Source organism: Aplosporella prunicola (assembly GCF_010093885.1).
Source record: "Aplosporella prunicola CBS 121167 unplaced genomic scaffold K452scaffold_4, whole genome shotgun sequence".
In the NCBI taxonomy this organism is placed as follows: domain Eukaryota; kingdom Fungi; phylum Ascomycota; class Dothideomycetes; order Botryosphaeriales; family Aplosporellaceae; genus Aplosporella; species Aplosporella prunicola.
This window is the reverse complement of record NW_022983532.1, coordinates 901,888-922,465: the sequence shown is the minus strand read 5'-3', so window position 1 is coordinate 922,465 and position 20,578 is coordinate 901,888. Positions and strand designations below refer to the sequence as shown.

The following is a 20,578-nucleotide window of genomic DNA, read 5'->3' as shown; positions in this document are numbered from 1 at the left end:
GTCGGCCTTGCCTAGCGTGTCTTGCTGCGCGGCGTCAGACGGGCGAGAGGTGGGCGTGGCAGCGCGAAGGATGATGATGGCTCACTGCATGTTGGGGGAGTTGGTTGTAGCTCTCTCTCTAGCTGCGATCGGTGCGGAGATACGAAGGCTTAGGCCAACGGGCCGCCGAGAACGCCCGGATGCTTACCTTGTAGGTACGGCATTCCCTTGACCTACAGGCTCGGTCCCTACCTGGACCACCTATCCGTACGAGGTGGGCCCGCGGTCAGTGGTTCGATCCGTGATGGCGTCGAGTGTTTGCTTGCCACCACACCGGTTTGTAGCCAAGTGCGAAGGGAGGGGATACGAAGAGGGAGGAGCAACTGGATGAATATAAAGTCACCCGTCTTCCCACCTCTAGACTTCTCTCCCACCATCAACCCATCAATCCAGTCCATCCTCACTACCAACATCCTCTTTCATACCATTCCATAATCTTAATCCAACCAACACCACTCCACCCAGCCAAAATGCAGTTCACCACCATCCTCGCTACCATCGCTCTGGCCTTCGGCGCCTCTGCCACCAGCGTCTCCTACGACACCGGCTACGACGATGCCTCCCGCAGCTTGACTGCCGTCTCTTGCAGTGACGGTGCCAACGGCCTGATCACCAAGTACGGCTGGCAGACCCAGGGTGCCGTTGCCGGCTACCCCCACATTGGCGGTTCTGACACCATTGCCGGATGGGGCTCCGCTAACGTGAGTGTTCCCGTTCCCCGCATCTCATGATTGATGCATGGTTCGGAAGTACGCAGATTGACTGACATGTGGACAATGCAGTGCGGCAAGTGCTACCAGTTGACCTACAACGGCAAGAGCATCAACGTCCTGGCCATCGACCACGCTGCCAACGGCTTCAACCTCGCCCAGGCCGCCATGAACGAGCTCACCAACGGCCAGGCCGCTCAGCTTGGCCGCATTGACGCTCAGTCCGTCGAGGTCCCTGCTGCCCAGTGCGGCTTGTAAATCAACCGCCACAGACGAGAAGAGGAGGAAGATCCATCGAAAATCAAGCATCAAAAAGATGTTCGGTATGACGTCTGAAGCATGATGCAGAGGCGGGGGAGGTTGTGATCCGAGAGATCAGCGCATTAATCTCTTGTACACGGGTAATGAGTAATGTCTAACGCTCCTTTGGAATAATGAAAACATTGCACCTACAAACTTTTTGCATTGATGCTCTTGAGAAATTGTCGTGCTTGAAGGACTGGAGTTGAACCAGAGTAGAGGCGTCGAAGATCATGCGAAGTGCTACCGGCAGGTTGCTTGCTCGGTTGTGAGTTTGTGCACCTTGCACCCGTGCGCCTCGAGTAAACAAGCCATCCTTGCGAGGCAGGATGTTAACCAAATGAATGACCTGGGTGTGCGTGCAAAAAACACCGTCGGCCTCACGTGGAGAAGAAGCTCAAAACGCACCAACACACGGACATAGCCGCCCTAAACCCCGCGCCCATATTTCCCTATCCAGGCAAGCGAACTTCTTCCGCCGCCGCAGCCCACGTCTCTCCGCCAACCACACTCATCACCACCTACCATGCTTCCGCTCCGCACGCGCAGCATCCTGCGCCAGCCCCTGCGCACCCTCCCGACGCTATGCCGCGCGTGCCAGCAGCGCGCGCTGCAAACGACTGCGCGCCTACGCGCCGCCGCGCCCAACGACCCGCGTCCCGAGGGCGGTGACGCAAACGCGAAGCCGCGCGAGGCGTCGGTCGGCCAGGGCCTCGCGAGCTACAAGGCGCCGAGCAAAGCGGAGGGCTTCACGCCGCAGGTGCTGGGGCGGCCGATTGGGTTCCACAGGCCGCCGGTGCCGGGCGACTACAGCGGGCGGGATGAGCGCAGCGTGCGGCAGCGGCGCGACGACTTTGTCGACTGGGACAAACACATTCAGCGGCGGAAGGAGCTGTAAGTTTTGCCCAGTCTGGCCAGTCTGTTGGCTGAGCGACCCGCAGTCCAGGCGCAACGGTGCGAGGACATAGCTGACGGCGCATTCATAGGACCAAGCAGGTCAGCAAGCCTTACTTCCGCGACTTCACCAACATGCAGTACCACTCGGGCAAGTCGTTTCTGGCGAACCCGCTCGTGTTCCGCCGCGACCGCGCGCTCTTCTTCCCCAACTTCGTCGGCACGACGCTGGCGTCGCCAAAGCAGGAACGCGACACGACGCTCGTGCTGCTGGACCGCGTCTCCGTCGTGTCTGTCTACAGCTCGCAATGGGGCCTTGAGCAGGCCAAGACGTTCATCGACAACTCGGCCAATCCGGGCCTGCACGAGGTGCTTGACAAGCACCGCGATGCTGCGCAGCTCGTTGAACTCAACCTCGAGGATAATGCTTTGAAGGCTATGATTGTCAAGTTCTTCCAGGGCAGGCTGAAGGCTGAGAGGAGGGAGGAGGATTGGGACAAGTATTTCCTCATCAGGCGAGGCATCACGGATGAGCTTCGCGAAAACATAGGTCTGATGAACAGCAAGGTCGGGTACACTTTCTTGGTGGATGGACAATGCAGGATTCGCTGGGCAGCAAGCGGAAACGCCGAGGGAGAGGAGAAGGAGTGGCTGAACAAGGGACTGAAGATGCTGGTCAACGAGGCTGCGAGCCACCCAGAGAAGAGCGGTGCCAAGGTCGCGACCAAGGCTCCGACTAAGGCCCGAGTTGCGTCGGCTGATGCGTCATAGCCACCGACACAGCGTGACGAGCGAAGAGTCGCGCAGGATGTGATGAAATTGTACAAAAGATGTAACGCTTCTCAATGACTGGCGTGATAATTCGCCCGCTTCCCAACCAAACGCCGATCCTCATGTTCCAAAAAAGTCCAGTAAGACAGAGTGCAACGAAAGCTCGACTCCTTAACGCCCTGCCATTAACCTACAACGTGAGGCCTGTCCGGTCTCACCAAAACCACATGAGCATAAGGAAGCAAAACGCAATAAAACTGCCCAAAATGATTCCGTCTCTCCTCCTCTTAGCGCCGATTCTGCTCATAAGGGTATTGATACCAGGCACCTGGCTCGCGGCGCCAGTGATTCTGCGATTGATGCTGGCGAGGGTCTCGCGCTGGAAGCCAAAGTTCTCGTTGACAGCATAGGCCTGAGAGAGGACAGAGTCGGCCATGTTATGGCTGTTGTCGATGCGGCGGCGTTCGTCGAGCATGTAGTCGGCCTCGGCCTGGGCGGGGTTGGCAGCGCGGTAGGCGTCGATGTCGGAGCGCACGTCGGAGAGCAGGTTGGCGCGGTCGCGGGCGGTGCCGATGGTGGACCGGAGCCGCGACAGCTCGCGCCGGTGGTCGGCGAGTATCTCGCGATGGCGGGCGAGGTTGTTCTGTTTGAGCGCGGAGGAGGTCAGGTCGGCCGAGGAGTCGAGGAGCCGTGTTAGTTGCCCAACGAGGGCGTCGCGCTGGTTGGGGTTAGCAGTGGCGCAGACGAGAAGTAGGAGGGCGAGGTGTGCGGACCTTTTCCAGCAAGTCTTGGATCTGCGATTCGGTGCGCCGCTCCTCTTCGGTGGGCTTTTGGGGGATGTTGGTCATCGAGGCATACTGCGAGTATGTGTGGAATAGAGCTTCAGTCTAGCCGCGCGGTCAGCATGTACAAGGCAGACAGAGGGAATGAGTGAGAGCGCATACCTGAGATTCGAGAGAGCGGGCCTGTTGGCGCAGCTGGGCCCAGCCGCCACCTGTTGAAGCCATGGCTCAGAAGTGTGTTGTCGCAAGAGTGCCAACTAAAGTGTGGTGACCTTGGCTGGCGCTGTCAAGCTGCAGGCGCTCGGCGGGCGCACGTGATTGGCGGCAGGGATGGCGGGGCTTGGCCACGGCGCTTGCCGCTAAGCGAGGCGCGCCCACTTCGACGACTGAATTTGCGGCGACCCCATCGCTTTTTCGCGACTGAGACGACGACCGACGACGACGACCCCCATCCCCTCACGAACCACCGACCAGTTCAACAACTCGCCACAATGGTACGGCAAGCACCCTTGGACCGCCGCCGTGCAATGAGTGCTAACGCAGTGCTCGCAGTCGTCCGGAAAGGTTAAGGCTGGCCAGCTCTGGGGAAAGAACAAGGAGGAGCTCCAGAAGCAGCTCGAAGAGCTGAAGACCGAGCTCGTCAGCCTTCGCACCCAGAAGATCGCTGGCGGTGCTTCCTCCAAGCTCACCAAGATGTACGGCTTCCCGAATCCCTCACCCGCACCCAAGCTCCCGGGTTACGCGCACCGAATTTCGCACTCGCCCCAACGGGGGACCGAAGACATCGAATGACAAAAGGGTCATGATGAGAGAGCAAAATTGGCTGACTGGAATCTTTCGTTTGCAGCCACGACGTCAGGAAGTCGATCGCCCGCGTCCTCACCGTCATCAACGCCAGCCAGCGCAACCAGCTGCGCCTGTTCTACAAGGGCAAGAAGTACCTGCCTCTGGACCTCCGCTCCAAGAAGACCCGCGCCATGCGCAGGCGGTTAACGAAGCACGAGGCTTCCCTCACCACCGAGAAGCAGAAGAAGAAGCAGATCCACTTCCCCCAGAGGGTCTTCGCCGTCAAGGTATGAGGACAAACCCGCCCGCCCATCACCACCGAGCACGACGGGCACTGCCGCAAACGCTTTCCCGCCGTGCCGGGCCCCGCAAAAGAAATAATCACAGCAAAACCGCCAATATACGAAAAAAACATCGAATGAGTTGCTGACAATGGTGTTCGTGCTACAGGCTCAGGCGTAAGCCTTTGGTCCGGGGTGTTGTCTTCGGTTTCTTCTAGCATTTCGTTGCGCGGGCTATCGGATCGGTCACCACACGGCGGGGTAAATCAGCGATGTTGTACCTAAAGCAAAACGTCAGGATGGCCTAAAAAGAGCAAAGTTACGACAAAGCAAAGCAAAGCCAATGGTCTGGTCGATTTGTCCGTGCCCATTCTTTTCCCGAATTGAGTGCCCGAGCGAAGAGGGAAGAAAGCGTGGAAGGCGTGTGGATGTTGTTGTTGTTGTTTGTCCGTCGGTGTTGCGTGTGTGTGCTTACCTACACAGCGAGATGAGGATTCCAAACATACTCGTGGTTTGGCCGTTTGCGCTGCGCCGAGGAACACATCCATTGAGTGCCGGTGCCAAGTGCTTTTGAGACGTGCGTGCATTGCATGCAGATTTCCCATATGCAACTACTACCCTGCTTACTAGCACGATGACGTCTTGGCAGCAGCACCCGGGCGCTCAATTATACCTAGTAACGTCGAGCAATAACAACTGTATACGCAACTATCAGCACACCAAGCAATACCATCCGCCACTACCACTTCCAACCTTCCGTCACTCTCATTTCCACCTCCACACTGCCCGCCCGCTCTGCCCCACTACTCAGCATTCGCGCCCCCTCCACTAGCCACCCAATCCCCTAGCCCTAACCCCGGCCTCGGCTTCACGACATCACAACACCACAACACCACACTATAACACATCAAAGCACCTCACCACCTCACCCACGTCTCACAGAATAACAGCAGTGTACAATATAGCTCAGACCACCACGTCCTCTGTACCAGCATATCGTTCCGCAATATCATACCTTGTCCAATTGAGCAGTGTCAGGTAGGAGTAAGAGTACCTAGGTAGGGACGAGAGAACACTACGGTCGTCGGAGGATGGTGGTATATAGGTAGGTAATGGCGCAATGTACATACATACATACATGTATGCATGTGTGCCCTTATGGGTTATGTGTCCAGCTATGGGTGTAAGTTCGAGATCTAGCTAGGGAGTGATATGTCAGCAGTGTAGAGACTTGGTTGCGGTATCTGTAATGTTTGTATGGAGGAGCGACCACTGGGGATGTAAATGACAATAGCTACATCTGTAGCCAGTAGTCGTAACGACGCGCAACGGTGGTGATACATAGTGCTCACATACTTGAAGTGGAAGCAGACGAGACGCGCTGGACATTCTTATACACTATCACACACACACACACACACACAGACTCAACCACATACTCACACACTCATACAAGCCAGCACCCACAACACACGCACACACACACCACCACAACAACAACAAGCACAAACACCAAAAAACGCCGTTCCCGCCTCGTCTACGCTACGTTACGCTACCACAGCCAACAACCCAAGCCATTTCCAAGCTGAAAGCACAATCTTCAACCGACTACAGCCCTCTCGAATCTGCGCGCTGAAAAGAAAAGAAAAGAAAGCAAATCAAACACAGCAAATGCGCCACCACATGTAACGGCAGCAGCCGTGCGTGCAGAAAAATCGAGACGGAAAGAGGAGGAAGAGGGAAAGAAAGAGAAGAAGCGAAGAAAAAGAAGAAGAAGCTGTAAAAAAAAAAACAGAGAGATCTAGATGGATAGATGGATGGCGCTACCTGGGCCTGAGCCAGAGCCTGGGGGGCTCCTTCTTTAACTTCTGCTCTTTTTCTTTTCTTTCTCTCTCGCACTCTCTCACTCTCTCTTCTCGCTTTTGGTGTTGGCACCGCGCCATGCCGCGCGTCTAGATAGCCTCTATTTTACGTGTGCACGAATGTATGTGTGCGGCGTGCTTGTATGTAGTGGTTACATGCGCCACCTCTCATGTCGTCACGCCATCACGTGGTCTGCTTAGATGGTGACACTGTGCGGGGGAGTGAGTCAGCGCGCGAGCTCCAAGAGAGGGAAGTGAAAAAGATCAGAGTAGCCATGTCAGAACTTACCTCCAGGGGTGCTTCTCGTCACCGTACTGGATGCCCGCGATCCAGTCCATCATCTTCTGCGCAATGGGGCCAGCCTCCTTGCCCTCCTCGAGCCCGCACTCGACGAGACGGCCGCGCCAGCTGATCTTGCGCACAGGGCTGACGACGGCAGCGGTGCCGGAGCCAAAGACCTCGAGCATGCGGCCCTCGTCCGCCGCGTCGGCCAGCTCGCGCATGGTGAACTTGCGCTCGCTGATCTTCCAGCCCTTGGGCGTGAGGCGCTCGCGCGCCAGCTCCAGAATCGAGTCGCGCGTGACGCCCTCGAGGATGGTGCCGTCGAGCGGGGCAGTGACGAGCTCGGGCTGGCCCGTCTCCTTGTCCTTGATGGCCGCGAACAGGTTCATGGTGCCGACCTCGGTGACGTACTCCTCCTCGCCAAACAGCCACAGGTTCTGGTGGAAGCCGCGGCTGGCCGCCTGCATCTGCGGCACAATGCACGGCGCGTAGTTGGCGCCGAGCTTCTTGTCGCCGACGCCGCCGGGCCACGCGCGCACGGCGTAGTCGGTCGCCTCGAGCGAGACGGCCTTGAAGCCCGTCGGGTAGTACGGGCCCACGGGCGACGCGATCACGTACAGCAGCGCCGAGCCCGGCGGGCCGACGCCCAGCGTCCGCTGCGTCCCGATCATCGTCGGCCGCAGGTACAGGCTGTAGCCGCGCTGCGACGGGATGAAGCGCTCCTCGAGCGAGACGAACTTGGAGATGAGCTCCGTCATGGGCTCACTGTCGAACGTCGGTAGCGCAATCCGCGCCGACGACTTGTTCAGTCGCGCCATGTTCTTGTCGGGCCGGAACAGCCGGATGGTGCCCTTCTCGTCCTTGTACGCCTTCATGCCCTCGAAGCATTCGAAGGCGTAGTGGAAGACGCATGTCGCAGGGTCCAGCGACAGGTTCTGGTAGGGAGTGATGCGCGGGCTCAGCCATCCTTGCGAAGCGGTCCATTCGAGCGAGAGCATGTGGTCTGGCGGGTGGGAGTCATATCAGCAACCGGTCATGTCATGCGATATGGGTGGTATGATGTAGGTGTATACCAGTGAAGGTGCGGCCAAAGACCAGCTCCTCGGCGGGCAGCAGGTCCTTGGGAGTCGTCGTCTTGGTGATGGACAGCTTGGAGGGATCAATGCCCGCCAGCTTAGGTGATTCGGTGCTGTAAGCTCTCCGACATCGCAGCGCAAGGGAAGGCGCAGGGCGGGCGGCGGAGAGGGTAGAGAGGGCGGAGAATAGGCGGGCGGACCGTTGTTGCAGCATGGTGGAGGGATTGGGCCGTGACGGGGCCGTTTGGGAGAGGGTAGGGGGCAATTGAGGTTGTAGAGAGAGAAAGAGAGGGCGGTGGTGGTGAAATTGTATGACTAGCACATTGACATGCATCGGGGCCAGTCAGCCGCGAGCCGAGCGGCGAGCGCTGAATGGACCCCGGATGTTCCAGAACAACACCGAAGTCGTGGCCCTTGGCCCTTCCTTCGTCCATCGTCCATCGCCCATCGCCCATCCACCCATTACACATCCTCCTCTCACCCCTACCTGCCCTACCTACGTCTCTCGCTTTTTTACGCCCTCCCCGATTCCCACTCCCAGCTTCCCACTTTCACCCACCGCGCGCCCCATCGCCCTTGCGCGCAGCAATGATACTGTAGCCGCCTGATTCCCACTCCCACTCCGCCACCATGTCCATGTTCTCGTCGGCCCTCAAGTCCTTCACCTCCAACATCTCCTCCAACTACAGCATCGCCTCGCAGCCCTCGTCCTACTCCGGACCCTGGAAGATCTACGATGCCAAGAAAAAGAGCACCGGCAAGCCCGCCTCGGTCTTCGTCTTCGACAAGAAGAACCTGGAGCCCCAGGGCAGCGGCGGGCTGGGCATGGGCGGGCGCGCCGCTGCAGGGTCGCTAAAGCGCGTGCACGAGGAAGTGCTGGAGCGTCTGAAGAAGGAGGCCAGTAGCCTGGCGCGACTGCGGCACCCCAGCATCTTGGAGCTGGCCGAGCCCGTCGAGGAGACGCGCAATGGCGGCTTGATGTTTGCGACGGAGCCCGTGACGGCTTCGCTGGGCAGCTTGCTGCGCGATAAGGATGATCAGGAACGGTCGGGCGGCCCGGGAGGGCGCGCCAGCAGGCACGTCGTCGACGACGCGGGGAGCAGGAGGAGGCGCGAGGTGGAGATTGACGAGCTCGAGATCCAAAAGGGCCTGCTGCAGGTGGCCAAGGGCCTCGAGTTTCTGCACGAGAGCGCGGGGCTCGTCCACTGCAACCTGACGCCCGAGGCCGTCTTTGTCAATGCCAAAGTAGGGAGTCCTGCTTTTTCTCCTTTGTGTATAGTAGCTGTGCTGATGTGCTTCATATCAGTCGGACTGGAAAATATCGGGCCTGGCCTTTTGCAGCCCGCCCGAGAATTCAAACAAACCTACTTCTGTCGCTCCCATTTCGCTCTCTGAGCTCCTCAATCACGATCCCCGTTTGCCGCGTTCGGTGCAGATGAATCTCGACTACACGTCGCCCGACTTCGTCCTCGATAACAACATCTCCGTGGCCGCCGACATATTCTCGCTGGGCCTGCTCATCATCGCCTTGTACAACTCGCCGCACCGCAGCCCGCTCGAATCGAACCAGAGCCTGTCCACATACAAGCGCATCTTCGCATCCTCGGCTTCGGTACCGACTCAGTCCAACAACTTCCTATTATCCTCTCCGCTGCCACGGCAGTTGCAGTATGAGCTGCTCCCGCGTCTCATCACGCGGAGGCCAGCGCAGCGTCTCAATGCGCGCGAATTCCAGCAAGCTGGATACTTTGACAACATCCTCGTCTCCACCATTCGTTTCTTGGACACGCTGCCGGCCAAGACACCGAACGAGAAAACACAGTTCATGCGCGGGCTTCCGCGCATCCTCAACCAATTTCCAAAGTCCGTCCTGGAGAAGAAGGTTCTGCCGGCGCTGCTTGAGGAAATGAAGGATAAGGAATTGTTGGCGCTCGTGTTGCAAAATATCTTCAAGATTATTGGTTTGATGCCTGCAGGTAGACGTGCGTTCTGCGAAAAAGTCATTCCGCGTTTGCGCGAGATAATTCTTAGTGGTGGTGGCGTCAAGGGCGAGCGGGACAGTGCAAAGGAGGCGGGACTGATGGTGCTGTTGGAGAACACGCAATTGATGGCCGACAGCACTAATGGCAAGGAGTTCAAAGATGGTAAGTCGTTGAGCCTGTCGGATCACTGCAAATTCTAACCTGTATAGACATTCTTCCAATCATTCATATCGCTCTCGAATCACCTACCCACTCCCTGGTCGACGCCGGATTGCGGACTCTTCCCATCATCTTATACGTTCTCGACTTCTCCACCATCAAGAACGAGCTCTTCCCCATCATCTCTAGCGTATTCGCCAAGACGACCAGCATGGGCATCAAGGTCCGCGGTCTGCAAGCCTTTCAAGTGCTCTGTGGCGGCACGCCCCCAGGACAGGACGGTGCCGATGGCCTCGACGGTATAAACGGCGACGCGAAAAAGAGGAAACAGAACCCAGCAGTCCTGGATAAATACACCATCCAAGAGAAAATCGTCCCGCTGCTCAAAGCCATCAAGACCAAGGAGCCCGCAGTCATGGTAAGAACCGCATCCCCTATTCCCTGCCAAGCAGTAGTCGCACCCGCAGCTTTTAACCCAGCCTTCATAGATGGCCTCCCTCGACGTCCTCAAAGAAGTCGGCAAAATCGCCGACTCCGACTTCCTCGCCACCGACGTGCTCCCGCTCCTCTGGCAATTCAGCCTGGGGCCCCTGCTCAACCTGCCGCAGTTCCAGTCCTTCATGCAGCTGATCAAGCAGCTCTCGACGCGCATCGAGACGGAGCACACGCGCAAGCTGCAGGAGCTCGGCGCGCCGGCCAACGCCTCCGCCACCGCCGCCCCGGGCGACATGTTCCTGAGCTTCGGCGGCGCCGGCGCCAACGGCACGCTGTCGCCCACAGGCGGCGGCGGGGAAGAAGACTTCGAGGCGTTGGTGCTGGGGAAGCCTCGCGGCGTGGACGCCGCTCCGGCCTTCGACGGCGGGTGGGCCGCAAGCGGCACAGCAGCGGCCCCGCAGGCGTCGTCGTCGTCGCGGCCCCCGAACCCCCGCACCCAGTCGGCGGTGCAGTTTTCGTGGAGCACGCCGTCGCCGCCGGCGCAAGGGCAGGCGTACGCGCCTCCGCCCCCGCCCCCGCCGCAGACGTCGGCGCCGGCGCCGAGGCCAACCTCCCTGGCGTTTCCGACTCTGGCGCCGTCCGGTCCGAGCAGGACTATCACGCCCGATCAGAGCATGGCCTCGTTCGGGGTGCTGCAGCCGCAGCGCACGGGCCCGCAGCAGCAACAACAGCAGCAATCGGCGTTTAGTCTGCCGCTGCAGCCGGCGCGGGCGAATAGCAGTGGCGCTGGCATGGGCATGGGCATGGGCACAGGCATGGGTGCGGCGGGCGCTTCTGCAGGCGGCATCGACTGGAGCGCGGCGTCGCGCGCCGTCAACACGCAGAACGCCATGCAAGTGCTGAATCAGAACCGCAGCATGGTGTCGTCGCCGCCGGCGGGGCAGCAGCAGCAGTCGCAGGGCGTGGCCGGCATGTATAGCGCGTTTTCTATTGCGCCGCCGCCGGCTGGGGGCGTGGGTGCGGGGAGGGGCGCGGGTGCGGGTGCGGGATCTGGGGGTATGGGAGGAATGGGCATGGGCATGGGTATGGGGCAGCAGGGCCAGAAGAAGGGGTTGGATCAGTGGGAGAGCTTGATTTGATCTGCCTTGCTTTTATTGGCGGGGTTGGGGTTGGGGTTGGGCTTGCTGGCTCTCTTGGTTCGTTTCGTGCGTTCGTTCGTATTTGTATACCCAGGTTGGCAGGCGGACAGATAGCGTAGGTAGTTGGTGTGGTGTTGGCAGTGAGAGGACGGCGGGGTTGGGAATCGTTGATAGGTATAAAAGGGAATATGGAGAGACAAGTCTTGACGACCTATGTGGGCTTGGCTTTACATCCTCATAACCATATTGTGCCGTCCGGCGGGCCTCGACTGCAGTAGTAGCAGCAGCAGCAGCAGCAGCGCTCGGTGTAGGCAGTGAGTGCTCTGGGAGAGGTCTCGGGTTTTCTTTCGCTGCCAATCGCTGCTCTTTTGTGTTGATGCGCATCAGAAGCGTTTAGGTGTGAGGTATGGTGGCAGAGGACAATGCTGCTGCTATCGCTCGCTCGTTTAAGGTATTGGTTTTGACGCCCATTTCGGAACCAGAGTCGGGTATTACTGCTAGCTTGTGAATTTGGCTATGTTATGTTATTCCGAGGTACCCTGGGGTTTATCTTGTCGATGGGTATACCCCGTGCGAACGAGTTACATATCGGAGGGAGACGGATAGGATACAGGCTGCGGAGAGTCTCGTGTTTGAGCGCAACGTTTGCAGATACACTGGGGCGATTGTGTTGATTTTACTTGATGAGGCTATAAAACATAGAATCTGTTGCAGACGATTAAGCAATATGGAATTATTGCAGGTGGATAGGTATACTCAATCATAGTTTTCAGTGGTGGGTCAATTGTAGCAGGACAGCATGCTCACAAGACCGCTCGAATATTGGAAGAGGCAAACTAGTGGCAAAAGGAGAAGCATCAAAATCCTACAATACAATCATCTCCATGATACTCGGCCATGGCGTGCACGTATCTTTGCCCCAAAATTCCAGCTCGGAGGGCGAAAACGAGCAGGCCTGGATGGATGAAGCCGGGCTACTGAGATTGATCATGCCATGCGGACAAGGGCAAGATTGCTGAGCCCGCCAAAGTCAACTCAGATAAAAACCAGGCCCCCGATAACCGTCGCGGAAAAGCCACGCAGACGTCCGTGAATTCCGATGTTCCGGCAACGATGACGAATCCTCGTACTCAAGGGGTGCACCTGCTCCTTTATGGACCCCACTGAGTCCGCGGATCTCGGAGTCTACACAGCACGGAAACGGATCCATGGGAAAGCTTCCGGGGCGCGTTGATATTGAGGTGATCCATAATCGGAGAGGACTCCAGGAAGAGGCTGGTCCGGAAAACGACAAGCTTTCTAGCGTCACCTTGCATCTGACGCCACTCGGCCGTGGACCGAAAGGGCGGTCCCCCTGTGGAGCCCGTCCCGACCTTTCGACGCTGCGCTCGTGCGTACACGACGGAGATGAGAGAGAAAAGCGAAAAGGAGGCTGAAGGGGGACTCGGGTACTATCGAGGTCCGCCCGAGGCCGGGACGAGATAGGGATTGGAGCCTATAGCCAAGCACTAAGAGACACAGCCCTACAGAAACAGAACTACAAACGAACTTCATATGCCGATCGCGCGCGTGCTAGACGCTGGCTGTGGAGGCCATCACGACTTGAGCACTTGCAGACAGCTGCAGGGCGGGTAGACGATCCGAAGGCGCGCGCGGAGAGGCCGACACGGATTGGTGGAGAAAGTCGGGAGGGGCATGTTTCCTCGAAACGCGGCGGCAGTGGTGATGTTCAACATGAGACAGGAACAGGGTGTGGGCACGTTTGAAGGTGGAGTAAGGTTATCCCTAAAATAGCTGGGGGCAAAGATCGGCGGCGGGAAACAGCGAAAGAGGCATGGCCGGCTTCGGCTACCGATTGTCAAACGGACTTCCTAGACTTCTGACGATCATGGATGCCCCGACTTGTCCAGTAATCTCCGCGTGCGCAACCGATCGCATGAAACTTCCCTGCGTTTACGGCCGGGCTTCAATCGCCCAGGCACCTCGTCGCGATACTTATAATGCCGCTCGCTGTCCACGGTAGGTCTCTTTTTTTTTCCTCACCAGCTTTCTCTCCTCCTGCAAGTGTTCGCTGAGCGTCACTCTCTTTCATTCACTTTGATCCATTGCATTCATTCTTTCTTAAAAAATTAACCCCGGTGGTTTCAAAAATCTCTCTTTCAAAATGAAGTTCACTCTCTCTACCATGCTGGCTGCTGCCACGCTTGTCCCGAGCATCTCGGCTCACTACTGCTTCAACCGCCTCATTGTCAACGACAAGTACACGACCGAGTATGAGTATGTCCGCAAGAACGACAACTCCAACTCTCCCATCACCGATGTCACGTCCAACGACCTGCGCTGCAACTCCGGTGGACTCGACACCGGCAAGTCCACCAAGACCTACGAGGTCAAGGCCGGCGACAAGGTCGGCTTCGCCCTCGACACGGGCATTGGCCACCCCGGCCCCGTCCAGGTCTACATGTCCAAGGCCGACACCACCGCCGCTGCCTACGACGGCTCCGGTGACTGGTTCAAGGTCTACGAGCTCGGCACCAAGGAGATCACCGACGAGGGTCTCCAGTGGGCCACGGCCAACATGCAGAACTTCACCTTCACTCTCCCCGAGAAGGTCCCTGCTGGCGAGTACCTGCTCCGTGCTGAGTCCATTGCTCTCCACGGTGCCCAGGAGGTCGGTGGCGCCCAGTTCTACATCTCTTGCGCCCAGATCAAGGTTACCTCCGACTCTACCGCTACCCCCGACCCGACTGTGAAGATCCCCGGTGTCTACACTGGCAAGGAGCCCGGCATCCAGATCAACATCTACTACCCCATCCCCACCAGCTACACCTTCCCCGGCCCCAAGGTCTGGCCCAGCGGTGCCTCCAACGAGGAGGCCGTCGCCTCCGCCGGTGCCTCGACTCCTGCCGCCTCCGCTGCCGCCACCAGCTCCGTCGCCGCCGTTAACAACATCGTCTCGACCCCCGCTGCCGCCTCGACCCCTGCCGCTGTCTCTACCCCCGCTGTCGTCTCCAGCCCTGCTGCCGCCTCCAGCCCCGCTGCTACCCCCAGCACTCTGGTGACCAAGGCCTCGTCCTACGCTCCCATCAGCACCCCCACCCCCGGCAACTCCAGCGGCACCGCCAAGAAGTACGGCCAGTGCGGTGGCAGGAACTGGAACGGCGCCACGACCTGCCCCGAGGGCACCACCTGCAAGGTCCAGAATGACTTCTACAGCCAGTGCACCTAAGCGCGCTGTTTTTGTCTCTTGACTTGTGAAAGCTCGATCGGGCAAAAAAGCCCGTGGTAGTGTTTAGACTTCTTCTATCTTTGCGTGTGCGCGTCATTGCCGCCGCATTGCCACTTTTTCTGTTTCCAGTAGATATCGATTGTCAATACCAACATTTGAGGAAGAGATTCAATAAAGCTGTACATCAACGTTTCACACCTGTCCGCTGCTTGCATGTGAGTGATCTGGGCTGTAATGGTACTGATGAAGTAGTTCATTGGTTACTCTCATTGGCTATATGCATGAGCTTGGTCCAACTAGATTGGATTAAGACCAAGTATGGCAACGACGCGAAAAACAAACACTAAAGGCAGTCTTACTCACAAGCACGCACGCAGCACAAGCAACAAAGATCATGCACACAGACACACCCGTCCATAGCGTCGGACGTGGCGGCGCCACCGCCGCTATCCATCTGTGCCAGCGCGTTCGCGTCCTACCACGTCACCCGACAACAGTGGCACCAACACCACCATTACCACCACCACTGCCGGTGCCATGCCCATACTTATATCTACGCCCAGCGCACCAGTACAGCAGCAGCAGCCCCAACTCCGCCAACGACAGCTTTGCGTGGTTTATTCCCGCGCTCGCTAATTCCACTGCTGCTGCCCAACACGGAGATCTAAGCTAAGCCTCGCCGCGCACTGCCTGCTAGACTGCTAGAGAACTACGCCACGCTGCTAGGCTTCGCCGCGTGTGCGAGGTGTGGATCTCGCTGCGTGGTTTGTTGGGTAGTGCACTAGACTACTAGTTAGGGCCGCGTCTTGCGTGGGTGGCTGAGCGTGAGTTTGTGGTGTTGGTTGGTTAGTTGATTAGTGGTGGTTCGGCCTGTTGTCGTTAGCGGGTTGAGTGTGAAGGGCGACTCGTTCGTTTTTTTGGAGCTGTTGAAGTAGATGGGGAGTACGAAAAGATGAGAGTGATGATGCTGGTTGCGCACTCTTCTCATAACCATAGATCAGCTTGATCCTTGTCGTACATATGGCAGACCAGTTCTCGCAACCCCTGTATACACGGTTAGCGTGTTCGATATGCGATGCATAGGTTTAGCTTACGGCGCACCGAATGCAGGTGATGCTGCTCCTTATGAAGGTTTCATGAGTACCGGAATCGTACATTATTCTGAATGTAAACATTTTGGAGGAGTTTTGTTGGTTTTATTTGCGGTGGTATGCGTACGTTGATGGGAGGTTAGAGAGACAACAACGGTTCGCGGATTCAAGGCTGTATATACGGTTTTCATGACACGTCTATATATAGCAACTTCTACCGTTATGGATAGTTATAGTATTCAAGACTTATTAAAGGACACTTGTTTTTGCTTTCGGTGTATAGTTATGGAGTCATCTAGGTATATATTTTGAGTTTGCTTTTATACGGGTGAAGCTTTTCTTAGCGATATGAAGATAGTATCTAACGTGAGCATAAAAAGGCAGTTATATGCTATAAAATAATAGTCTCCAGCCCTATATAAATCTATTCGTACTGCCACGAAATAAAAGTTTATAGCAAGATATAAAATTATTTATAAAGCTACAAAATAAATATTCTCAATAATATATAAAGTAATTCGTCCTATCGTAAAATTTGTATTTACATTACTAGTTAGAGATATTTATATAGCTATAAAATAAAAACTTTCGGTACTATATAAAGGGAACCGTACCATCTCATTATCGAGATCTTCAGCTCCATATAAGTATATCTAAAATGCCACGAGAAAATATATACCAAATTTATAGAAAGATATTTGTGGTGCTGCGGAATAAAAATCTCCACCTCTACGCTAATGGATTTATGCTGTCGCAAATCGACCATTATTGACTGGTTCCTCATGAATCCGCATGTACCATCATCACGTACTTGCTACCTTTCTTTAGGCGGGGTTTCAAACTTGCTCCAAGTCGTGAAATCTAAACTTCTTTCACAAAAGAGAACCAGCGAATAAGACGTCGAACCGCAAGCAGCTAGGATAACAAACACTATGATATCAATCTTAAAGCCCCGCTTGCATCAACCTACCACCACCTGTATATAAGAACAAACAGATAACCAAGAAACATCCACACCAATCACAAGTCACCGCCATGCTCCTCGAAACGGAAAATATATGGTGCCCCAAAGCTCAAGAGATGCATTTTCCTAGTTCTACTGATGATGCTGAAGACGACGACGATGATGCTACAGTACCAAAAATCCAAGAATCCAAAAATCCAAAAAACGACATGACACTGGCCTGGTTACCACCAACACCCCGCTAAGCTGAAAAGCATTTTTTTTAATAAGAGAGAGGAAAGAGATGCACCAAAAGCAATGGAGCAAAATGGGATTAAGAGCTGCAGGTGAAGAAGATGGGAAATAGGGCAACACGCGCGCTCAAGCGCGCATGTGTGCGGTCAGGCCAACCGCCGCTCGATGCGATGCAATGCGTAAAGACGCGATGTGATGCGCTCGTTTGAGCTCGAGATGAAGACTGGTCATAGCTCGTGCTTAAGCCTTCAAGCGCATCTCTTCGCATTTGACGCACACGGGGTCCTTGGTCGGGCCACGGAGGAAGTAGCGACCGTCCTCGAAGGGGCCAGAGCATTCCTACGAAATGTGTTAGCACTAGCTTAATAGCGCGGCGGATTACTGCACCCTGCCAGGGCGAACAGGAAAGCAGGGAAAGTGGTGCAGACTTACCATGCATACGAAGCAGTTGGGATGCCACTCCTGACCAAGAGCCTTAAGAACCGTCTCGGTGACGGGCTTGCGGCACTTCTTGCACTTCGTGCTGTACCGGTTGGTGTGGCAGTTGACACACCACGCGTAACCGTCCTTTTCGACGAAGGGGGTCGACGAGTCGAAGGGCTAATCAGGGAGCATAGTTAGCAACAAAAATCTTAAACGTAGAGTATAGCAGGTCACTTACATCGCCGCACTCAGCGCAAAAGAAGTGACCAACATGCCACTCCGCACCACATGCCACAATCACTTCGCCTTCGATTGGTGTCTTGCAACTCTTGCAGCGCGGGCTGAAGAACTCGTGGAAATCGAGATGGCAGTAGAACCGCGGGCTGTCATTGCCGTCGTCGGCGTCGAGCTCGTGCTCCCGGCCCACGTACTCCTCCGGCACCTCGATATCCTCACCGCGTTGGCGCTTCTCGATGCGCGCCAATCGCTCCGCCCGCCTGGCATCCGGCTCTGGGTAGAAGGCCACGCATTCTAGGCCCTCGCCGCAGTTGTGGCACGTGAAGCACTCGGGGTGGAAACGCGATCCCGCAGCGCTCACAATACGGCCCGAGATCGGAAGCGCGCAGTGTGCGCAAAGCGCAGAGCTGCGCACGTTGGCAGGCGTCCAGTGTGAGCCGTCGTGGATGTTGGGTGTGGTCACGGTGTGGCGGGGGTTTGGCCGGCCCGGCTGCGGCCTCGTTGCTGCCTTCGGGTTGGGGTTGGGATTGGGGAGAGGCCTGGCCGAAGACGAGGGAGCGTTGATAGTGGGGAGAGGCCTGGTCGAAGAGGATGAGGGAGCGTTGATGGTGGGAAGTGGCCTGCTGGAAGCACCACAGGAAGGCGTAACATTGATGGAGGGCGGTTCAGGATTGGACTGTACATTAATGGACGGCACCGAGGGGGAGTCGGGAGCATTGATAGTAGGAATTGGTGGAATAGGCCCGCCCCTGAGCGGCTTATCTGGGACATTGATCTCTGGGAGCGGACGAGGGCCGTTGTCGGGCTTTGGGGGGTAGCTCTTAGGTTTGGGATCCTCATCCGGCAGGTTGATAGAGGGAAGCGGGGCTCTCGACACCTCTTCCTTGAGTTCAATTTCCTTGGGCTTGTAACCTTGCTGGAAGCTCACAATCGGGCGAGAACGGCTGTCGCTGACCATGGTGGGTGTGGGGAGCTTAGGGCTACGATCTTTGAGCTTCATGCTGGTAGCGGCACGAATATCATCACCTCTAATCTCTTTGCCTTCTTTCATCTTGACATCTTCAGACTCGCTTTCAGACTTCGGTGGCGACGCTGGGGACTTCAGCGGTGATCCGGGGGATTTCAACGGTGATCCGGGGGACTTCAACGGTGATCCCAGGGGCTTCTGCGATGGTTCGAGATTATCATAGTTGGAGGAAGTGTAGGCAGGATTACGCGACTGAGTCGGCGGATTGCGGTGGATTTCGAACCTGTCGAATTTCTTCTTTGCGTCCAAAGGATCTGTATTTGAACGGCTAAGGTTGTCCCTGGAGAACTGTATCCTTGAGAAAGGGTTCCTGCGGCTATGGATCGGAATCTTGGTTTGGGGGCCCGGCTTCTTCTCTATGGTCTCGGAAGGGCCAGCTTCAGCAGGGGTAGCTTCAGCAGGGGTAGCTTCAACAGGGGTAGGTTCTTCGGGTTCCTCGTGAATTTTATCCTTGGGGTTCTCAGAAAGACTTCCGCTCGGCCTCCTCTTTGAACTGCTGCTACTGCTGCGACGCTTTTCCGGGGGAGGAGGTATATCGAATGTAACGTGACTCTTCGTGCTACCCGAGGAGTTTTTGGTCACCAACTTGGGTCTTTCCGTCTCAGCTGCAGAAAAAGTCTTCTTCCTCGCCTCTGGCGATGCAGCAATCGCAGATTCCGTCACTTTCGTCGAAGAAATGCTAGAACCGCGGCTTCCAACCGAGCTATTGCGCCCGCTTTCTGGCTGTGAATCAATGCTCTGAGCGCGCGCATGGCTGTTTTTCCTGAGGTGCGCCGTGTACTCGTAGGGCGCATCTGGGTTCTTGAACGCAGCAGAAGGATTCTGGTGCTTCCAGACCAGCTCTGCCGCTTCGTCACGGGCGTCCGTGTAGAGCTTCTGTTCTTCTTGTACGTCCATATCTTCCAACGCGCGGCGTAAAGAATGTGCTTCCTGGCGTTCCATCCACCGTTGTCCGCTTTCTCTGTACGCTAGTTTGTTCTCGTTGACCGAGTTCGAAGTCCTATGGGAGAATCTCGAGGACGATCTCTCCGGTTGCTCAGCCCGGGTGGAGCTCCGCGAGTGGGCTCTAGCGATCGGGTCGCGTACGAGTGGACGGCCGAATACCGAGGCCCTAGCAGCTAAGCTCTTTTGCCCGGAGTTCGAGGAAAGATCGCGGTGTGACAGAGCGCTTTGGGACCTTGGCGGTTCTGAAGTGGAGGCCGGCGCAGTTGGCGAAGACAGGGTGGGCGAGGCAGGCGAAGGAGAGGCATTTGCCTTGGAGCGCCAGGTAGAAATAGAAGACGTCGGCAAAGGGCGCGCACCGGTTGGGCGTGCTTGGCGGTTGTTTCGAAGGTCGCGAAGGTAATTGCCTATGCCGTCTAGTGTTGGGATCAAATAGACTCCTGTGCAAATAGGGGGGTGGTTAAATTATTACTCACCCACTTGCTCGTTGGACATGTAGGTAGGTCCCGGAATGGAGCTGGGCGTCTCTTTGCCCTTGGGGCGGTGCAGCATGCTGGGCAAGCGCGGGCCGGGGAATGTGGTGGTGATACGGGTCAAGCAGAGGCGACGGCGACGGCAGGTTGGCGCATGAAGAGACGGACGCAGGCGGGCGGGACAAAGGGCTTAAGGAGCAGAGAGCAGCAAGGAGCGAAGGGCAGAGGGCGAACACGTGTAAGTCGAAGGTCGAGGAGGGCGGGGGAACGAATAGCCGTTGGTGTTTGACCAGCACCAGCTATACCTAGTGGCGCCAAGCAGATGGGCAGCGGTGCCTTTTGTTATGTCGGGTCCCCTCGGCAACAACCTTTTTTCAGCCTCACGCGTGTTCCTTGCTTACAGGTGCAGGCTTCCCCAGACGTCACGGTGAGCGTCGAAGCGACCCGTCTGACCTCACC

At 56.7% G+C, this 20,578-nt stretch overlaps 8 protein-coding genes across 8 annotated transcripts; 5 read left to right on the top strand and 3 right to left on the bottom strand.

Moving 5' to 3' along the window:
• The first annotated feature begins 426 nt into the window (after positions 1 to 426).
• On the top strand, positions 427 to 1,112 carry K452DRAFT_284037 (uncharacterized protein). The gene is made up of 2 exons (XM_033539879.1): positions 427 to 740; positions 822 to 1,112. The coding sequence occupies exons 1-2, from the start codon at positions 510 to 512 to the stop codon at positions 1,005 to 1,007; spliced, it is 417 nt and encodes a 138-aa protein (XP_033401387.1). The 5' UTR covers positions 427 to 509; the 3' UTR covers positions 1,008 to 1,112.
• Positions 1,113 to 1,575: 463 nt separating this feature from the next.
• On the top strand, positions 1,576 to 2,627 carry K452DRAFT_209086 (uncharacterized protein; the record flags this gene model as incomplete). Its single annotated transcript, XM_033536145.1, has 2 exons — positions 1,576 to 1,943; positions 2,036 to 2,627. Coding segments are annotated over 2 exons (960 nt in total), but the record flags the coding sequence as incomplete, so codon positions are not given.
• A 301-nt stretch (positions 2,628 to 2,928) lies between these two features.
• On the bottom strand, positions 2,929 to 3,721 carry K452DRAFT_221253 (uncharacterized protein; the record flags this gene model as incomplete). The annotated part of the gene is made up of 3 exons (XM_033536508.1): positions 2,929 to 3,432; positions 3,488 to 3,601; positions 3,659 to 3,721. 3 exons carry the CDS (start codon positions 3,719 to 3,721, stop codon positions 2,929 to 2,931), a joined length of 681 nt encoding a protein of 226 aa, XP_033401385.1.
• Positions 3,722 to 3,918: 197 nt separating this feature from the next.
• On the top strand, positions 3,919 to 5,110 carry K452DRAFT_284034 (uncharacterized protein). Its single transcript, XM_033539878.1, has 4 exons — positions 3,919 to 3,990; positions 4,049 to 4,191; positions 4,344 to 4,569; positions 4,733 to 5,110. The coding sequence occupies exons 1-4, from the start codon at positions 3,988 to 3,990 to the stop codon at positions 4,742 to 4,744; spliced, it is 384 nt and encodes a 127-aa protein (XP_033401384.1). The 5' UTR covers positions 3,919 to 3,987; the 3' UTR covers positions 4,745 to 5,110.
• A 1,177-nt stretch (positions 5,111 to 6,287) lies between these two features.
• K452DRAFT_123728 (uncharacterized protein) lies at positions 6,288 to 8,060 on the bottom strand. Its single transcript, XM_033535203.1, has 2 exons — positions 6,715 to 8,060; positions 6,288 to 6,635 (listed from the first exon to the last, which is right to left on the bottom strand). Exons 1-2 carry the CDS (start codon positions 7,704 to 7,706, stop codon positions 6,623 to 6,625), a joined length of 1,005 nt encoding a protein of 334 aa, XP_033401383.1. The 5' UTR covers positions 7,707 to 8,060; the 3' UTR covers positions 6,288 to 6,622.
• Positions 8,061 to 8,229: 169 nt separating this feature from the next.
• Positions 8,230 to 11,712, top strand: K452DRAFT_349142 (uncharacterized protein). Its single transcript, XM_033545578.1, has 4 exons — positions 8,230 to 9,029; positions 9,091 to 9,928; positions 9,976 to 10,343; positions 10,414 to 11,712. Exons 1-4 carry the CDS (start codon positions 8,415 to 8,417, stop codon positions 11,497 to 11,499), a joined length of 2,907 nt encoding a protein of 968 aa, XP_033401382.1. The 5' UTR covers positions 8,230 to 8,414; the 3' UTR covers positions 11,500 to 11,712.
• A 1,831-nt stretch (positions 11,713 to 13,543) lies between these two features.
• K452DRAFT_284032 (carbohydrate-binding module family 1 protein) lies at positions 13,544 to 14,916 on the top strand. Its single transcript, XM_033539877.1, has one exon. It carries the CDS (start codon positions 13,664 to 13,666, stop codon positions 14,726 to 14,728), a length of 1,065 nt encoding a protein of 354 aa, XP_033401381.1. The 5' UTR covers positions 13,544 to 13,663; the 3' UTR covers positions 14,729 to 14,916.
• Positions 14,917 to 16,859: 1,943 nt separating this feature from the next.
• Positions 16,860 to 20,385, bottom strand: K452DRAFT_264893 (uncharacterized protein). The gene is made up of 4 exons (XM_033538717.1): positions 20,123 to 20,385; positions 17,679 to 20,053; positions 17,450 to 17,617; positions 16,860 to 17,356 (listed from the first exon to the last, which is right to left on the bottom strand). Exons 1-4 carry the CDS (start codon positions 20,196 to 20,198, stop codon positions 17,258 to 17,260), a joined length of 2,718 nt encoding a protein of 905 aa, XP_033401380.1. The 5' UTR covers positions 20,199 to 20,385; the 3' UTR covers positions 16,860 to 17,257.
• Between the last annotated feature and the right edge of the window lie 193 nt (positions 20,386 to 20,578).

Excerpts from the sequence above, each read along its gene's own strand:
- K452DRAFT_284037 (XM_033539879.1), top strand. The coding sequence starts at position 510 with ATGCAGTTCACCACCATCCTCGCTACCATCGCTCTGGCCTTCGGCGCC. Across the intron at positions 741-821 it reads CCGGATGGGGCTCCGCTAAC|TGCGGCAAGTGCTACCAGTT; the intron begins GTGAGTGTTCCC and ends TGGACAATGCAG.
- K452DRAFT_284034 (XM_033539878.1), top strand. Across the intron at positions 4,192-4,343 it reads TCCTCCAAGCTCACCAAGAT|CCACGACGTCAGGAAGTCGA; the intron begins GTACGGCTTCCC and ends TTTCGTTTGCAG.
- K452DRAFT_123728 (XM_033535203.1), bottom strand. The coding sequence starts at position 7,706 with ATGCTCTCGCTCGAATGGACCGCTTCGCAAGGATGGCTGAGCCCGCGC.
- K452DRAFT_349142 (XM_033545578.1), top strand. The coding sequence starts at position 8,415 with ATGTCCATGTTCTCGTCGGCCCTCAAGTCCTTCACCTCCAACATCTCC. Across the intron at positions 9,030-9,090 it reads CCGTCTTTGTCAATGCCAAA|TCGGACTGGAAAATATCGGG; the intron begins GTAGGGAGTCCT and ends GCTTCATATCAG. Across the intron at positions 9,929-9,975 it reads TGGCAAGGAGTTCAAAGATG|ACATTCTTCCAATCATTCAT; the intron begins GTAAGTCGTTGA and ends TAACCTGTATAG.
- K452DRAFT_284032 (XM_033539877.1), top strand. The coding sequence starts at position 13,664 with ATGAAGTTCACTCTCTCTACCATGCTGGCTGCTGCCACGCTTGTCCCG.
- K452DRAFT_264893 (XM_033538717.1), bottom strand. The coding sequence starts at position 20,198 with ATGCTGCACCGCCCCAAGGGCAAAGAGACGCCCAGCTCCATTCCGGGA. Across the intron at positions 20,054-20,122 it reads CATGTCCAACGAGCAAGTGG|GCAATTACCTTCGCGACCTT; the intron begins GTGAGTAATAAT and ends TAGACGGCATAG. Across the intron at positions 17,618-17,678 it reads TTTGCGCTGAGTGCGGCGAT|CCCTTCGACTCGTCGACCCC; the intron begins GTAAGTGACCTG and ends CTCCCTGATTAG.